Below are 17750 nucleotides of genomic sequence, written 5' to 3'. Positions count from 1 at the left end.
TTCAAACTTCAGAGGACTTATTTCAGGAGAGAGAGATGAAGTGATCCGGGGCCCAGTTCACATCTCTGCTCTAGACTTCGTACGTGACTGGATACTAGGCTGCCTTTTTCTCTTCCTCAGTTTCCTCGCCGTTAAATTGGGATGATAGGTACAATTTTCAAGATCATTCCTGTAATTCTGCCAATTGAGTATAGAGACAAGATCTGCGGATATAAAGCTACCAAAAGGGAAAATCTGCAGAGGCAGATTTTCAAAGATGCCAGTGTCAGACAGCCAGCTCCATGAGTTAGGTGCCTTACCTGGTTAAGTGTTTCAGAAAATTTAATTGGGAATCAGGCTGCAGAGTGCCTAAATACCATGGAAATTGTGGCTTTAGGGTCTTTTACATCCAAACTAATTTTAATGCGAGGACTGTGTTCCTTAGTTGCTGAATGGATTTTAAAAATGCTACCAAGTCGTAGTGTTTCTGTTGCTGTCACTTGTCTGTTTTGTCTAATTAGGCTCTAGCAGAACAACTACAATTTCTTTTACTTTGTGTATGTGCTGTGCGGGATACACACAACTCTGAATTTAGTTCTCCTGTAGATGCTAGTGCAATAAAAATAACAATTTTACTAATGAGAACAACTATGTGAAGCCAGGATTCATGCTAAATTCATATCCATTAGGGACTTGGACCTATAATGAAAGTTTTCCTGCTTTTTGTTACGTTGTATGTCTTGATTCATTGCAGAGCAGACCATAATATTTGACTCAAATAGACTTAGAAATGGCATGTAGCTGGAGACTAATGGAGCACGTGCTTTGAAGCTTTCCATCTGGGCCCTTAGTGAGCAAAAGGAATATATTGTCTGTGTTCTAATCAGTCTTCATTATCAAGAAAAGTAGTCCCACTTTGACTTCCTGGAGTAACGCTTAACTTTACTCTGAGCGAGGGAGCATCAAGTACTATCCCCAGTGCATCTGCAGGAGAAAAATGAATGGGTAAAAATAAAAAAGAAAAAATGAGGCAGAGTAATTTTGTTCCTTCAAACTGGATAATGCACCTGTCAACATGTATTTATTCTGGTGGCCTTCAGTGACATTTTCTAGTGACAGTGGAAAAGAGGCTAAGATTGCTTCAAGGAGACCCCATACATACTTGAATAAGAGAGAACTATATTAATTTGAACAGGAACAAAACTACTTTAATGAAGATCCCCATCTCACTTGTTACGTTGGAATCTTCCTCAGCACTCCTCCTCCAGTCGCCCCATCAAATAGCCCTTATTGGTTTATTTATTTAGTTATTTTATTTCTTCCTATACATGCAGAAAGAAGAAGGAAGGCACACTCTCCCCCCTCCCCAGTGGAGGCCATCTGCTCTTTTCTTATTTTGGGGGGGGGGGGAGGGGAACCCTACAATTAGTGTCTCGTACATCTTTTCATCGTAATGAAGAAAAGGGAAAGAGAGAGAGAGACCTATTATGCAAATACTCTGCAATTTGGTTTCAAATATTCTTTGTACTATGATGAGCAATTTTCTTTAATACAAACTCAGCGTACTTGCCAGGACTTTTTTTCCCTTAATATAGGGAAGAAAAAAATAGTTTTATGAGTTGAGGCGGGGGGGGGGGGGGAGGGGAGGGAAGATGGTACATTCCTCTGATGCCAACTTTTTCTCATCCTTTTTTTTCCCTTTCCTTTCTTTCTTTCTTTCTTTGGCATTATTATAGCTGTTATTCTTTGAGTTGTCAGAAAGATGTTGTATAGGTTTTTCGGAGAAGGGGAGGGAGCCAAAATAGCTTTACAAAGCCCAAGTTTCCCCTCACTTTTCATTGTTCGTTGTCATGAGGAAGTGATCTTTATTGAAACTGGGGACTCAGCTCAGTGAAGGAGAGAGAAGAGCTTTCTCCCTGCCTTTTTTGAAAGCCAGTTGCTCATGATGGCAGCTTTACCTGTGAGAACAAATTTGTAAGGCTTTATAAGGAACTCCTGTGGTACTTGGTCCTGCATATCTTGCAACCAGTGGGAGATCTGTAAGATTAGGACTGAATGCCTTAGCCAAGATTAAGTCCTTCTGATGCTTGGTATCGGACAACCAGCTGGTTGAAAACTTCCAAAAGCTTGCGATCTGGAAAAGGTAGCTAAAGTATAGAAGAAAGGAAGGATTATCTCCTGTGCAATGCGTGAGAAATTGCAGCTTGGAAAAATGAAGTGGTTCACCCAAGATCACTTGGGAGAGGACTTTGGAAGACCAGGAGTTGGGCTAGAAGGGTCAGACTTCTAAAGCTGGTAATTTGTGTAGTGCCCTACTTGTGGCAACATCAGGTGTTAAGCAGGAACACTACCCCGCTAGGCTGCTACTGTACCATCAGGACTACTAGTTTGGATTATTACTATACAATAGTCACAGAGTCCGTAACCTGGTCATATCCTAATGACTTAAGAAATCTGCTGACTTTTGGTAGGACTTGTGAGTGTCAGACCCGTTTGAAAACCCCATGCTAAACTTCGTGATTCTTAACCCTTTGCAAGTTGGACTCTGTTTTGGGAAATTTTCCATTAACATTATCTTGTAACTTATAAATGTTAAATGCTTAAGCCTGTAAAATAGTAAGCATTAAGTCTTTGATCCAGTAAAGCATTTCAGCCCAGTGTAATCAGATCTCTTGCAGAATTAGGCATAACAGGGGACAGAGCTATATATGAGTGGCATAGTTTATGTGCACAAAAAAATGTTAGTTGATGCCTGATGGATTGACCACAAACTGGGAAAATAAATTCAAGAAACTAATTCAGGGAAGTAAAATAAGAAAGAGTAACACCTTTAAGTACAGTCAGCTATGTCACATTTACATCTTCAGTTCTGTGGCAGTAACAAAAAGAGGAATATTAGGCAATGACGAGTTCCTGATGGGACTCTTCAGTGGAGCTCTGCAAATACTCTGACCTGTTGTTTAGGACCGTGTAACATACATTACATCAAACCAGATTTTGCCTAGGAATGTCTAATCCTGGCTCAACAACATGGAAATGTATGGTACTTCAGGGGATGCTGATCCCCTTTCGACGATGCTTTATGGGGAATGGGAAATCTATGCGTAGAGCCTTGAAACACAGTGGAGTAACTGGATCCCTTCTGTTGTTACAGGAAGCTCTTATCATGGCCAGCATGGACCATCCCCACCTGGTGAGACTCCTGGGTGTCTGCTTAAGCCCAACCATTCAACTAGTCACTCAGCTGATGCCTCATGGCTGCTTGTTGGATTATGTTCATGAACATAAAGATAATATTGGCTCCCAACTTCTGCTGAACTGGTGTGTCCAGATAGCCAAGGTAACTAGTTCATACTGTTCTTTTTCTGTTTTTCATAAATAACCAAATGAAATGCCATGCAAAAAAAGCGATATGGAAAAATGGTTGCTTCCTTTTCTTCTTTTTTCCAGGGATGTTGGGTAGCTTTGAAGTATGTACTATTTTGGCTGTCTAGACTATTGCAGATTACTTGGTGGTATGAAATCAAAGTTTTCTTCATGGCTGTCTACCCAACTCAGTGTTAACATGGGGTCTTTCAGAAAAAGAGTAGAAGAAGAAGAAGAAGCCCTCTCTGTCACATCTGAGGCTGAGCACAGAATGATTTTTCAGCCTTTCCCCCTGTTCACTCTTCAGCCCAGAGCTGGTAGATACTGGTTTGACTTGACTGTGGTTTTCAACCTTTCTGAATCTGTATTGCCAGCTAAATTCTGATATGCCGTCAATTGTCTGCCCACATACTGCTAAGAAGATAAATACTTACTTCATGTCACTCCTGTGGGAACCATCACGGTTCTGCTGTATTTAAGACCTATCACAACAGTCGAGGCTAGAGGGTAATATCGCTTGTCTCTGCGGGATGTACAGTCTCAAGGGCTGGATCCTGCTTTTCTTACCATGGCGTAATGCTCTCTGCCTTCCTGGAGTTTTTCAGGAGCAAGAGTTAAGCCGTTATAGTTCAGAAACAGACTGCACTTCAGCTGGGGTGGAACAGCTGTATAGATCATAAATTCAGCCCTGGTGCACAATGCTTTTTATGTATGTATTTGTTACTCTCAATATTTAGGTTCTGAGTCCTGTACTTACAGCATGTTGTTGATAACAAGTCACAAACAGTGACAGGATCTGGAAATGCAAAGGGCCATAGCTTATGTCCATTTTAAAGGCAGTTTTGTGCTACCAAAATAGTGTACAATGATGTTACTATGAATAAGAATCTGGAACCCACTTTGTTGAGAGTTATTTGGAACTTATTAATATTTTTAAATTGTTTTACATCACCCACAAATGTGTGACCCCTTATATTAAATCTGCAGCATTAAGTGAACTTGTTACAACATCCATTAATAAATCTTAATTCAAGTTCTAACATTCAACTTTTAACACTGGAGAGAAACCTGGAGATTCAACAGTTGTTTTCCTAGACAAAATGGCAGCCATCAAGTAAACGTTCATTTCTTTTAAAAACTTAGATATGAAATATTTTCTTACAGAAGTAAAAAACTGAGAAATTTGGCTATCATGAGGTTTATCATTAATAGGCCTTTTTATCCAGGATCACGGCTGTTGTTGAACCTGCCTGAAGATGACAGGAGATGGAATTATCATGCTTGGTAGAAAGGTTAATCAAAAGAAATGTTCTGGAGTTAACATTTAAATCTATTAGAGTTTTAGTGAGGGAAGGAGTGGAGTAATTTAGGAGAAAAGAAATACACTGAAATAAAGGGAAAAAATTGCAAATTCACATTCTGATCTTGCAGCATTTTGCACATGTATTAGTATCTGTGGTTTTCCCATGCTGTGGTGGTGAAGCAGCCAGAGTTACACAGTGTACTGGAATACATTGATGGGGATTGCTTGTATCTGGAGATTTGCATGAGTATATCTAGAATTGTTATCAGAACAAGGAAGGTGGGGGAGAAGATACGTGTTCCTCTTTGCGTCCTTTCTCTCAACACAACATCCTTCCCATCTGTTCTCTGCTCTCTTGATTGATAGTGGCTGCTATTATGTATTTCAAAACATTTACATAATGCCCTTCGTGTAAAGATAATCCACCTTTATTTTCAATTTGTACATACATACTTGTGTCTGTTGTGAAAGCACACAGCCATTGACACCTTGGACTAACAGCTGTATTTGCTATTGCTCCAGACTTCATGTAGGCAACTGATTTAGTGAAGCAGAATAGCCCTGATCCATGGTAAAGTCTTGCAGAACTGGCAGATCTGTGGGAGAGTCTGTAGAAGGCAGGTCATGGTTTTCCCATGGTGATTCTTATCGAGATGTAACTGATTTGAAACGGATTCCCATTGTGTGAACAGTTTCAGCATCATGTGGGGATTGGGTTTAGGTAGGCTCATTTGAAAATCATTGCCTGCTGGTTTTCTTGATTGGTGCATGGTGTGGGTTTCTTGGGGAGAGGAGATGAGGCATTATAGATATTTGTGTTCTGAGATGATGGGCAGCCAAGCAGTGCAAAGAAATGAAATCAGATGTGTAATATTAACTGATGAACTGTCAGGGACAGAAGGGGAGATTCTTTGTCACAAAAGGTAGCCTATTATTGAGGGGAAGTAGCAAAGTGTAATTAAATTCATCTTCCTCTGTATGACGATAACTGAGAGGTTAATTTTGCCTTGGCCTCGCATTACAGCATGAAACTCATCCACTTGGCTACTCGCGAAGGGGACAGCAGTGAGCGAGTGTTTTCTTGAAAAAGCGCAGTACTTGGTACGTATGGCTGACCGATTAGCTCAGGGCCATCACGGTTCATCTGGACTGTTCTCACCTGGATTCTTGATGTGTGGCTCTTTTCCTTGCCTTATTTTTGCTGTAGTGATTGCTGTAGAGAATCAGTACAGAGTCACAGGGTGGTCTCCATTTTGCTGCTTTTGCATGCATATCAATGGTGTTCAGTAGGGCGATGGCTTGTTTTAGTTGAAAAGGTCTCCACAAATCCTGACTACTCACATACCATCCTAGTATGTTGTAATCCTGTCACAGAAGTAAACTCCAGAGAGCTGAACTGTTCCTTTAACTCAGGAACTGGCTCTTTATTTTCTTCTTGCCTTTGAAGACATTGAGTGATAGTTGAATGTTGAAACTCTTCCCCATCATGTGTCTTTATGTATAGGTGCAATTTATCTTAATTACTATCTATGAGGCTATCACTGAAGAGAGGAAAGAGGTAGGGACATGTGATGGTTTGCACAGTATGTAATGTGTAAGAGTAAAGTGAATGTTGCACAGAATTTTCTGTGTTGCATTGCATTTTCTGATGGGATACAGGAATACCTCTTCCCTTGCTAGCTCTCAGATTATAGCATTAATTGAGGTTAGAGGAAAATGTTTCGGAAGTGATGGAGAAAATCTTTGCAATCACAAGACGAGGAATGCCCTTATCCCCAAAAGAGGAATAATGTGCTGGCTGGAGCCTAGCAGCAGGGGAGTGGTAGTACTCGTCTTCCACTCACCTGTCACATTTAACAGTGACTAGGAATCAGCCTGCAGCCTCAAATAGGAAAGATTCAATTTGCCTGCAAATATCCAGGTTTCCAGAGGAATTAATGTGGAAGGTGGCTCTTGCATCAAATACAACTTTTCCAGTGCAGCACTGAGGGAAGGGTGCATGTATCCCATGAACCTGTATGACTGCACTCCCATTTCATGCTCATTCTCAAGCTGCTATAGCTTGAGAATGCCTCCCCACGCCTTGCTTTTCTAGACTTTTTAGAATGGATTGTTGTGTCTTTCTGAAGGCTACCAAAAATGTGTTTAGCAAAGTAATAAGCAGCAAAAATGTTCAGTGATCTCCTTTCTCTGCTGCCTGAAACAGCCTCTGACATATTTTTCATTAGATACATCTTTCTACCCTCACCTTCCCACTTTTTAATGGTGAGAATTTTCCCCAGTGAGGACAGGATGGAAGGATTCGGAAATGCCTTGATTCCAAAGTTCAGGATGATTTTTGTGAATCATTTCAGATTAAGTTGCTACTGCAATACAGTTCTTCCCTACCGTGCTTTTCTCCATCCGCCAATGTGCGGGCATTTATTTATCGAAGACATTGCTTCAGAGTTCACTTGTTCCAGGCTGTTCATTTCCATATGTCTCTGCTTTTGTACAACGAGATGCAAAAACTAGTTAGGTGCTAGGTTGCCTGGTTGCCAACCTGCTTATGGCTCTGGAGAGCCTTTCTGAAGGTTGACTACTGGGTGGTTATTAAATATTACCTACTGCCAACTGAAAGAGAGCATGGATGATTTTTACTTTTGCTTATACAGATTGTGTTGAATTTATTCTTTTATATCATTGTAGGGTAATTGACTTCTCTTTCCAGAAGCTTTTGGCTTCCTATTTTATGGATGGAAGTTATAAAAATAGAGTAGCCCCCAAGCATTCTGCATAAAGCACGGTTGTTAGCAGCTGTGTCTAAGGAGGTTCTGTACTCCTGCTTTGCAGACACACAGACTTTGGGTCTTGCTTGCATGTCTCACTTAGGGACTGAAGATTTACCATTTTAGCTCAGAGTTTGGGTTTAGCTCAGTGATCTTTTTGTGGAGTTTGATGTCCAGCAAAGCAGTAACCTATCCTCACGTATCAAGGTACTCCTGGCGTGGGAGTGAGAGTGACCAGCTTGGTGGCCTTAGGGCAGAGAAGGATGCAGTAACAGTTCATGAATGTCCATAGTGTCGGCTACTTGAGAAACAGATTGAGAAGCAAATTTTGCAAGGTTAGCAAGAGCTTAGAAGTGTAGATCTAAGCAGGTGAATTATATCCTTGTCACCTAGTGTAGGCTACCTAAATGTAAACCAGGAAGACTTGAGAGAGAGAGAGAAAAAAAAAAAAAAAAAAGTGCTGCAACATTCATATTTCAAAGTGTTTGATATAAGTTCTGTCAGCAACAGCTGCCCAAATACCCACCATAGCAACTTGGTGGAAGGCTCTTTTATTTGCTGTTTCTTGAATGACCTAGTAGAACAGGGGTGAAGTCGTTCTTGCAGAAACACATTGAAGAAGAGAAGAAACATCTTACGGTTTCTAGTCAGAATGTGTTGGTTTCACTCTGCCACTAGGTAAGGTTAGAGAAAAGGTATCTTTGTTTGAAGCCAGATCCTCTGACCGTTATTCTAATAGAAAAAATAGCCCGAGTCCTGCTGTGAGCATTGCAGTAGGCTTTAAAGCTGTGCTAGGCTGTCTCCCATTCCCTTAGGCTGTACAGAAATGCATTTTGGCTACTCTAACTTTGCATAGAAAACCTACTAGGTTCAGCACAGAAGTTGAACCCAAGCAAGCCCATCTACAGTTTTACCAATTTTTCTGGTACAATTACGGTTTTGTTCAGCTGCTGTTGACTTGCGTGAATTTTGCTGAGCAGGATTTGAATGCAGAGAAGCTTGTCCTGCCCCAAAGACAACAAAGCAGAGGAAGAGTGAGAAGGGAAGCAATCTTCCTAAAGCAAAGCAGCTTGCCTGCAATCATCAAGCACGTGGAAGTCTGCTGGGTCTGAGGCAGTGCCCCACTCTGCTCCGGCTCGTATCCCCCCTCTGAGGCTGCCAAACCTGTTTTTTTTGCGTTCTGAGCTATAATAATTCCATTCACATCACCTCAGAATAATAATGAGGTAAAGCGTAAGTAGGTTGATACAGTGGAATGTCATGGAAGGAAAATCAAGTACTTTGGGGGATTACTTTTTATACCATTTTCAATATAAAAGAATTCTCAAATTACCTTAACCAAAGCCCTGCATAGCATCAGTTATCCAGGTATGCAGGAAAACAACATCTGAATACACTCCTGAAAAGAGAAAGGGAGAGGAACTTGGGGATTGAATTTTAATGAAGCTTGTAAAGGGAGGTGCAGATGCATGTCGTTGTGTCTGGTGAGCGTTATTCCCGCACACTTGCAGTCATTGCTATCTTTAAGGATTTTCTGCCAGCAGTGCAGATTTGCAGCTGGGAGTCTACAGGAACCATCAAGCCAAAGGCGCTTTGCAGAGCCTCCTCAGTGCTTCTCTGTGCTGCCCTGTTGTCTCTCCCTTTTAGCTGGCTCACACTACAGGCCTCCCTGGCCTGCTGCAGTTCTCTTGGTAAGAAGCGTAGCCTGTCTCCTGCCTACTCCTGAAATGTCCTTCCATGCTGGCCCTTTTAGAAAGGCATATTTTATTATTGCCCAGGGCAGTGCTGCTCAGCTGGATGTGCATTCGTAGCTATGTGAAATTCAAAGGATCTATGTGATTTATGCAACTGAGAAGCTGACCCAGAAGCTGGAGTAGTGCTCACCTGGCATCTCTAAATTAAACCGGTCTCAGCCTGCGCTCCAAACATGCGAAGCGCGGGAGGCTCTAAACAGGGAGGGACGGAGGCAAATAAGGTCCACTTGGCTGCATCGTAAGGAGAGGGCCTTTTTCCTCCATCAAGACTTGACTGATTAGGAATGACTTGTTAGAGACAGCTTTTGTTATTCTGCTGCAGACAGGGGTGAGAGACGGACAGAAGCTGTGTGAAGTGGGAGGAAACAGGGCTGACTGGACAGGTGGGGAAGAGGTGGAGAAAAGTGGCTGTGGTTCAAGGTCTTTCTTTTTCATTAAAGCAGCCTACCCTACGGCTCAGGGACTATTCCACCGCAGAGTGAACAAAGGAGCTTAATGACAGTCATCTATCAGCTGTCCACATTTTAAGCTTCAAGATGTCTCTATTCCCAAAATTCCTTGCCATGACAAGGCTAATTGTATAATTATAATGCTATACCAACCTCTCTTGACGTGCTCACACTGGCAAGGACCAGGGCTAAGGGCTGTGATAATTATCACTGCAAGCAAGTACATTAGCATGAATGTAGTTTACTAATGGGGCTGCTCTATTAGGAAGTGCAGTGTGTGGAAGAGTAGGATCTAAACCAAGGACTATGAAATTAAAGCCATATTGAAACAGGAGTTTAATTGTATGGAGGAGCAGAATCAAAATAGGTGGGGAAAATACCATTTTACCTTCCTGAGTCCCTCTGTGCAGTTTTCTGTTTGTATTCATCACGACTGTTTTTCATCCTCTCCTGGAAAGCTGGGATGCCTGCAGATGGCAGATGGAAATTAAGGACACTTTTTCTGGTGTCCCTGGAGAGATCTCACGGAAAGAGGGTGTACCATCAATGCTGAAAGGGAAATTAGCCTGCCCGGCCCATGCCCAGGATCTGTTTCAGTACCCTGCTGAAAGGCACAATGAGTTCCAGAGATTCATATGAACTTGAGAAACCTTTGAAATAAAATTTCAGATGGATCTGTGCAAAAGAACTGTGTATCCATGCTTCAAACTTCTAAGTGGCAGAAGGGGAAGATTTTTTTCCTGCTGTGGTCACACGGACTGTCTTGGGCTTTTGTGAGGACTAAGGAAATTTCTTTTAGTCCTCTCCGATACTGAGATCTTTTTTTTTTCTTTTTTTTTTTTTTTTTTTTCCTCCTCTCTCTTAAGAGCAGGGTAGGAAATAAATGTTAGGATTTCAGCCATAGTGTCTCGCCCTCCGTGCTCAGATGAACATGGGTGCGCTGAGTCCTACAGCCACTGCTGCTTTGCAGAGCCATAGAGTCAGAGCCTGCCTGCTCTTCTGTTGACTGTTACTTGCTGTGGCTATTTCTGGAAATAATTCTCCAAACAAGTCAGGGAATTGGGTCCCATTAAAAATAATTAATTACAGCTTTGTATTTCATCAGCACAGTATTCCTCCTTTTCTCACATAGTTACATACATATTTATGGAGAATTTCTTGGTGTTTTCCTTCCTTTCTTACTCAGTCATTTCATCTGAAGCATTGGACAGTATTAAGATAATGTAACTGTTTAATAACCTTCTTTCTCTCTTCTCTTAAACCTAGTGTCCCACAGGACAAGTTTCCTGTGAAAAGCATTAAAACAAAGGAATACACAGTAAAATTCACCAACTTAAATATTGAGCAAGTTTTCTTCCTCTCATTCCATTCTGTCTCCCTTCTCTCAGAGTGACTGTCTACTTGCTGAATTCACACCCTTTCTTTCTCCGTAATTTTGTCCTTTCCTTTCTTTACTTGCGTATTTCCTCTTTCACTGTTGCACTGTTCTGTGTCAACCTCTCTGTTTTCCATCGCTCTTCAGTGCCATCGTCTCTCTCCCTCTCTCTCATTCTCTGGCTGCTTGGCTCCCTCTAGCTGGTACCTGCTCAGTGCTCCGACATGAGCACCGGAGCATCACGCCTGCTGCCAGAGTTTCTGTGTTGTCTTCTGTCCTTACAGGCTCTGGGGAGAACTTCCCTTTCCTCATTTCCCTCGTAATAATGCATTTCTTCCTGAAGGTTTTAATACTAGCTAATTGATTGCTGCATGAACCATGTGTATTGCCTCTGCTTGTGGAGGAGGGATATTTGAATCTGAAAGGTTGTATCAGAGCAGCAGAAACAGAAGTGTAAGGTTAGCTTCTATAAAAGTTACAGAGACACCTTTCTTCCAGCATTGCATGCTGACCTCTGATTCTCTAAGGCTCTACTGCAAACTGTAATAACCTCGGTATCATAGTGTTTGAGTTGTTTATGGTCCTTAGTATAGTTAACCATCACAGCTTCCTGTGAAGCCAGAATGGTCCATTATCTCTGTAAGGCAGAGAAGACAGAGTGCTGGGAATAGGCTTAAGTGTAGTCATTTGCAATGTGTTAGGCAATTTCTGTTTAAATACATCAGCAATTGCAAGGCCATAAAGTCAGGACCATCCTTGTTTCCTCTATTAGTAGTCTGTGTATGTGGTGAATCACTTGACCAGGTTCTCCTGTCCTTGAATCCTTGTGGTGGGACTTGGAGATGCGGCCTGGGAAGAGGGTGGGAATTGCTCTTCCCACCCCTCTGTAGTTTTGATCGTGCATGCATTGCATGAAAGTACATCTCTCACTATGGTCCTTAGATTCACTTTAAAGGAACGTGGCAGCTGTTGCGTTTTGTGCAGAACTCTGAGTTTACAAGATTATATTAGTCATGCTCTGCACAGAGCTGGTGAAATAGGCCTTTTAGGAGACAAAGGCAAGAAGACACATTAAGTATGGATCATATGGACAAGCACAGGATGTTCTGAGCCTTGTTGGAGGACATTTTTAAGTGTCTGTGAGAATGGGAGATACCTAGGCCTGGAAGATTGCACTTGGACAACTAAATTATCCTTGGGTCACTTTATACAGTACTCTTGGTGTATTTAAGGTTCATTTCCCCTAACTTCAGGTGTTGACAAATTTGCCAGCTACTTGGAGCTGGTCATCAAGTCCTTCCCTCTAGAGGCATCTAAGCTGGCTGAAATGACTCCATCTCTGACAGTGACTCTCTCTCCACTGACCGCAGAGAGGGACTAGAAGACAAGCCTAGATGACCTCGTAACCTTAAGCTAAGGCCTGAGCTACTAATGCAAATATGGTTGGATTTCTTTTCTGCACAATATGGTACATACTGTGTTAGTGGGCTGTGCCCTGCTATACTGCATAGGGGCCTGTTGACCCGGGGGTGGGGATGTTAATTGTTTTCTGCCTCTCAGTGGCTGGGAGAGATTTATAGTGGGGAGCAGTCACCCTTTCTCCAGGCTTGATCGAACTCCTTCTGTATTATCTGGGCTTCCCCTTTCCCTCCTCCACAAATTCCAGTGTTCCCAAAAGCACTTCTGTGATTCATAGTTGTTAGAAAAAAGGAGAGAGACAGATTTTCAGCCCTTTACAATTCACATCTGCCTTTGCAAAGGCACAGAAATGGGCAATTTATTGCACAGAGATAGACAATTTATTGTTTTGTTAAATGAAAGGTGCACTTAGCACTGACATTTATAGGGTCTCAGATATTGGGGGACCTGACAGCTGCTGGCTACAAAAGCCCCAAAGGCTAGCTTTGCCTTAACGTACCGGTGTTCTCATCAAGTATACTGAACTAGCGGGAAAGAAAAAAGCCATTACATTTTTCCTAGCCGTCCCCAACAGACTGGCTTGAGAAAGCATTATTGAAAACTACTCCTAAATCAGATTCAAGATATTATAGGAGCACCTACTAGGGTCTGTCAGGATTTCCATTATAAGCCCATATTTTTCAGGTTTATAACTCGACCATAAAATTCTGCTCTGGACTGTGACTTGGCATAAAATGTCTCAGCCCAAAGCAGTTTTTATATTATTATTCAAGAAATATATGTATTTGGCTATTTTTAAGTTGCTGGAGTTCAGAAACAAAAGCTGGATGCCTTTCTATATCCCCATAAATTAAAATTCTTTTTCTTCTAGTATAATAAAACATTGAAAGAAAGGAACTTATAATGCAACTTACCTGTTTGGGTAGCTAGAAAAAAATGGATGACTGAGGCATTGATGTTTAAAGTTAGGACCTCCCACATTTTTGCAAAGTAGCACAGTATGTGTGTCCCACAAAAGCAGTAACCGGCTCCTAAAGCTACTTTGAGATTCTTCAGGAATCTCAGCAAGACCATTTGCAAAAATGTGTGGGGCCCTAAAGCATGTGTCTGTGTTAGAGCTTTGCTTTCCCTGTAGGCTAGATTTCCAAATTCTCCTGTGCAATCTAGTGCTCAGGCAAAAATCCAGCAGACTGTTGTAGAGGAAGAAAGACCTGCCCTATTGAAAGGGGAGTGATGTGCTGCAGAAGCCATCCCAGATGAGGGCAATGGTCCATAAATGTGAGACTGAACCTAGCAGATGCCTGTTAACAGCAGAGAGCTACTGACCATGTCACAAATTCAGATGTGTCTTAAAAAACACAACTGTGCACTTTCCGTGTATAACTGCTCCTCTGTCCAAGTGGGGGCCAGAAGCAGCAGTGTAGTGGAGCCTCGTGTCTCCTGTCCTGTTGTGACTTGCTCTGTCAGAGGCCCACGAAGGAAGTACGGAAGCAGCAATCACTTGATCTGCCTTTATGAGACCTTGCTGAGCTACATCTCAGTCCATGAATAGGCCCTGAAGTCAGCAACGTACTTCTTGGCACTTTGCTAATACATTCCTTCCAACCCAAAATAAAGTTTTACAGGAACGTAGGAGCAGGATATGTCACACAGGAGGTCTGCTGAAAGACGAGAGTCCCCTGAGGCGCACCAGTGAATACAACACCAGCAGTGAACAGCGGCCAGTTCAAGAGTTTCTCAATAAACTGGGATAAAAAGGCAGCGTAGCTGGAAGAATATCCTTCCTGGGGAGGCTGCGTAATCTCTGTGTGGGCTTCTGTGTAGTTCAGAAGACCAAGGTTAGTGTGTTTAATGAAATGTGAGGGGAAAGAGGGCAGTTGCAAGTGGCTGCTGATACCACTTCAGGTGCCAGGCCAGCCCTCGAGCCTGCAGGGTCATCTGGCAGTCAGGTGTCATTAGTCAACGCTCTCCCTTTTCCCCTCTTCCCATCTGTTTCTGTCTAGCCTGTTTGTGCAAATTAGCTCTCGGTATGCAGCAGTTCTCGCTGTAGCTCGATTTTCTTTCTTCATCCTGTGACCTTCTTGCTTCCTCAGAATTTACCCTTGTCTCTGTGCCAGAGTAGCTGGTTGCTGCTTCTATTTTTATTTACTAGCTGTTCATGTTAGCAGGCAGATAAACAGAGGGGATCATATTCCACATGGTGCATGTTTTAAACCTAGAGTCCTGAAAGACATTAATTGGAGGTGATATAAAATTAGGTTATCTATCCCATGAAAAATCTTGGGCATTACAAAAAATAGGTATCGCCCTGAGCTGAAGCAGTAGAGGCAGAGTTTTGAGTAGTTCCAAATGAAACCATTTTTCCAAGACGCTTGGATTTAGTTCCTACAGCATCTTTTTTGTTAGTTTTTAATTTTAAAACAGAAAAATTGTTTGAACCAAAAAATCCAGCAGACTCTTTCCGAAAACACATTTGTTCTGTTGTTTTTGAAATGATCTTTTGTCAGAATGGTATTTCACACACATAAGGGAAGTCATTTTTAGTGAAAGCAACTTTTTTTCCAAAAAATTGTTTTGACCAGCATTTCCTAGGAGCCTGTGTTTGTAATAAAATGCTACACTGTAATAGGATTTGTTTTGTATTTAGGCCCAAGTTATGTTACTTGCATTGTGAATTTGCTTATTTAGAGACTTTTTCCTCTACAGCCATGTCTCCCCTGTCAGCACTCAATAAACAAATCCAAGTTGCCTGATAGCATGCTGTATTAGATGGGGAGAAAGAAATGAAACGTGAACTATCAAAAGTGAACTACGAAAGGCACTAAGTGGGGGAATTTCTGGCTGTTTGGGAGTGGAGATAGTTTAAGAGTCAGGAGCCACGGAAGGAGGAGTTTGGCACTGTACGTGGGTTGGAACACTGCAGTGCAACGCTGTGAAGGACAGAGGACACTAATTCTGCGTTAAGGTTTTGCAGGCGGCACAATAAGCCTGTGCTGCTGTGGTTTACTGACTTCTTGGGATTGCTGTGTCAAGGTGTTGCTGGGCCCCTGTGCGTGATCTTCACATGCAACAGTACTTCTGTTGGTGAGCAAGCTTGTCACGGATTCCCCCCCCACAAGGGCAGAACAACTTTTTTCGTGTTAGCTGGCATATTGCTTCCTACATCTGTGCATGTTGGTCTTAAAACCACCTTGCAAGTCTGTGATGTGAAGCCCTGTGTCTTGGCCACAAACACTTTCGAACATTGTGCTTAAAGCAGCTTAACTTGGAATCGTCTCATCACATGCTTTGCATTATCATCATTGCACTCATCTGTCACACTTGGGCACCCTTGAAACAGCGATCTTTTCCCACCACACAGACCTAGACCTAGACCTAGCACGTGGCTGCTAAGCAGGAAATAGCATCGTCTTAGTAGATGAGGAACTGCAGAGTCAAAAGGCTGGGTGATGTGTCAGGACTGAGGTTAGAGCAGATATCTTTATTTTATCAAATTTAAGGTTCATTTCCTACCCTTTGAGCAGTTTTTTCTTTGCGTAAGGCGTAGATACAGCTTACATAACACATGAACAATGAGGATTCAGTGTTTCTGAACTGAAAGGAATGTAGGCGATGTTTTCTGCAGCTGTATATTAAATCGTTTTTGCACATTTTCTGCTTGGAAGACTTACAATGTGTCAAACTTTGTAATTAAATAAGAACTGGAGTGATAATTTGTGCATTCAAAAGCTCATTACGAAGTAGACCACCTCACGTGCTGGAGTGTGGCCTGTACATTAACAGAGCTACATCACAGCTAAGAATCTGGTTCCCTAAGTGCAAGTACACACAAAATGAAGAGGCAAATGTATTCTTGACTTTCTAAGAACATATATTTTTAAAGATTGACCCAAATCTGTGAACTCGGAAGAAATTTGTATCTAGATTTAGCTACAAACTTTGCAGCCCTACATGAAGCTAAGAAGAAGTCTAAAATACACCAGCCAGGTTACTCCCAATAGAGGACAGGTTGTGTCAGTATGACTCGATGAAAATCTGACTTTACCTCCTCTGGGTCACAGTGTAGTGTCCACTTGTTCCAAAAACCTGAAATCAAACGGGAATGGGTGTAGAGGTCTGGATGTATGCGAAGTTCATCATACCAGAAGAGATTAAACTTGCCTGGTGCATTTAGTTTAGCTAAATGAAGCTTTGTATGCAGAGTGTTAGCTATGAATGTAGCAGGGTTAAATACCCAAGAGGAAAAAAAGCTATGTAAGGTAAAGGACCACACTGGCATGAGAATGAATGAGTCTTGACTCTCCATGAATAAATTTATAGCGGAGATTAGAAGAACGTTATTAACCACTGTAGTGGTAAGGTTCTCAAGCCCTCTGCTAGAAATAATGGGGGCAAAATAATGAATGACTTTTAAGATGGAGCTGGACAAGTTTATGAAGTAGATTTGGATTGAATGGTATGGTCGCCTTCAAGAGGCTGAATTTGATGACACAGATAGTTCCTTACAGTTCCCTGTTTCGAAGCTGAGTAACAAGGCAAGAATAAGCAAGGACTGGAAGTATTAATGTGCTTTGCTGGGAGACAGTCCAGATCCGTAATGTGGAACTCCTGGCCTAGCTTGAGTTAAAGATGATGAAGTGTTGATTTGTGCTTTGGATTGTTTCTTGTTTTTCTATTTCATATTGGCTCACCTTATTCGTTCTTAATTCAAATTAAATCGGATTCTCATTCCATTAGCTGAACTGAATAATGCATTACTCTGCGAGTTTTTATTGAAATCAGCAAGCCTATTCATGAAATGATGATGCTGTTCTTGTCAGTAAATATATCGGAATCAATCTCGCGTGTTCAGCCTGCTTCACCCTAAGAAAAAAATGAAGTTTAGACTTTTCTCTCTCTTTTTTATTCCTTGCTATTGCCTTGGGCTTTCTATCAGTAATTCATGATATGCATACAGTAGGTGGAAAACGCACATAATGAAATTCTTTAATGAAGGCCTTATTGCTTTTAAACATAAACGTTCTAGTTTATGTTAGAGACTAATGATCCACAACGTCTCTTTTGGAAAACAGGTATTTCAGGAAAAAGATTGCAGTACCAATGACTTTGATTTTGGCTATATTTAGAAATACTTCATTATAGATATAAAAGTTGTGCTACTTCAGAGCTCACCCTCCTGGACAACATTTTGTTGAAGAGGGAGTTTATTCCACATTCTTGCAGTCTTTTACCTTCCATCTTGCCTTGCAGCTCTCTTGTTTCTCATAACATGTTCGGTCCTACTCTTCTTTTTAGACTTCCGATATTCACAGAATAATCTCATATTTTGTCTGCCAA

At 41.7% G+C, this 17750-nt stretch overlaps 1 protein-coding gene across 4 annotated transcripts in view; it reads left to right on the top strand.

Moving 5' to 3' along the window:
- The window catches only part of ERBB4 (erb-b2 receptor tyrosine kinase 4), a 574745-nt gene that overhangs the window by 466553 nt on the left and 90442 nt on the right, over positions 1-17750 (top strand). For all 4 annotated transcript variants that reach the window (XM_064515342.1, XM_064515340.1, XM_064515343.1 and 1 more), the window contains exon 20: positions 3134-3319. In XM_064515342.1, coding sequence (XP_064371412.1) covers positions 3134-3319 — 186 coding nt within the window. The remainder of the gene's footprint in view (positions 1-3133; positions 3320-17750) is intronic.

Source organism: Dromaius novaehollandiae, chromosome 7 (assembly GCF_036370855.1).
Source record: "Dromaius novaehollandiae isolate bDroNov1 chromosome 7, bDroNov1.hap1, whole genome shotgun sequence".
Classification (NCBI taxonomy): domain Eukaryota; kingdom Metazoa; phylum Chordata; class Aves; order Casuariiformes; family Dromaiidae; genus Dromaius; species Dromaius novaehollandiae.
The sequence above is the reverse complement of the archived record's forward strand: the minus strand, read 5'-3'. Positions and strand labels throughout refer to the sequence as shown.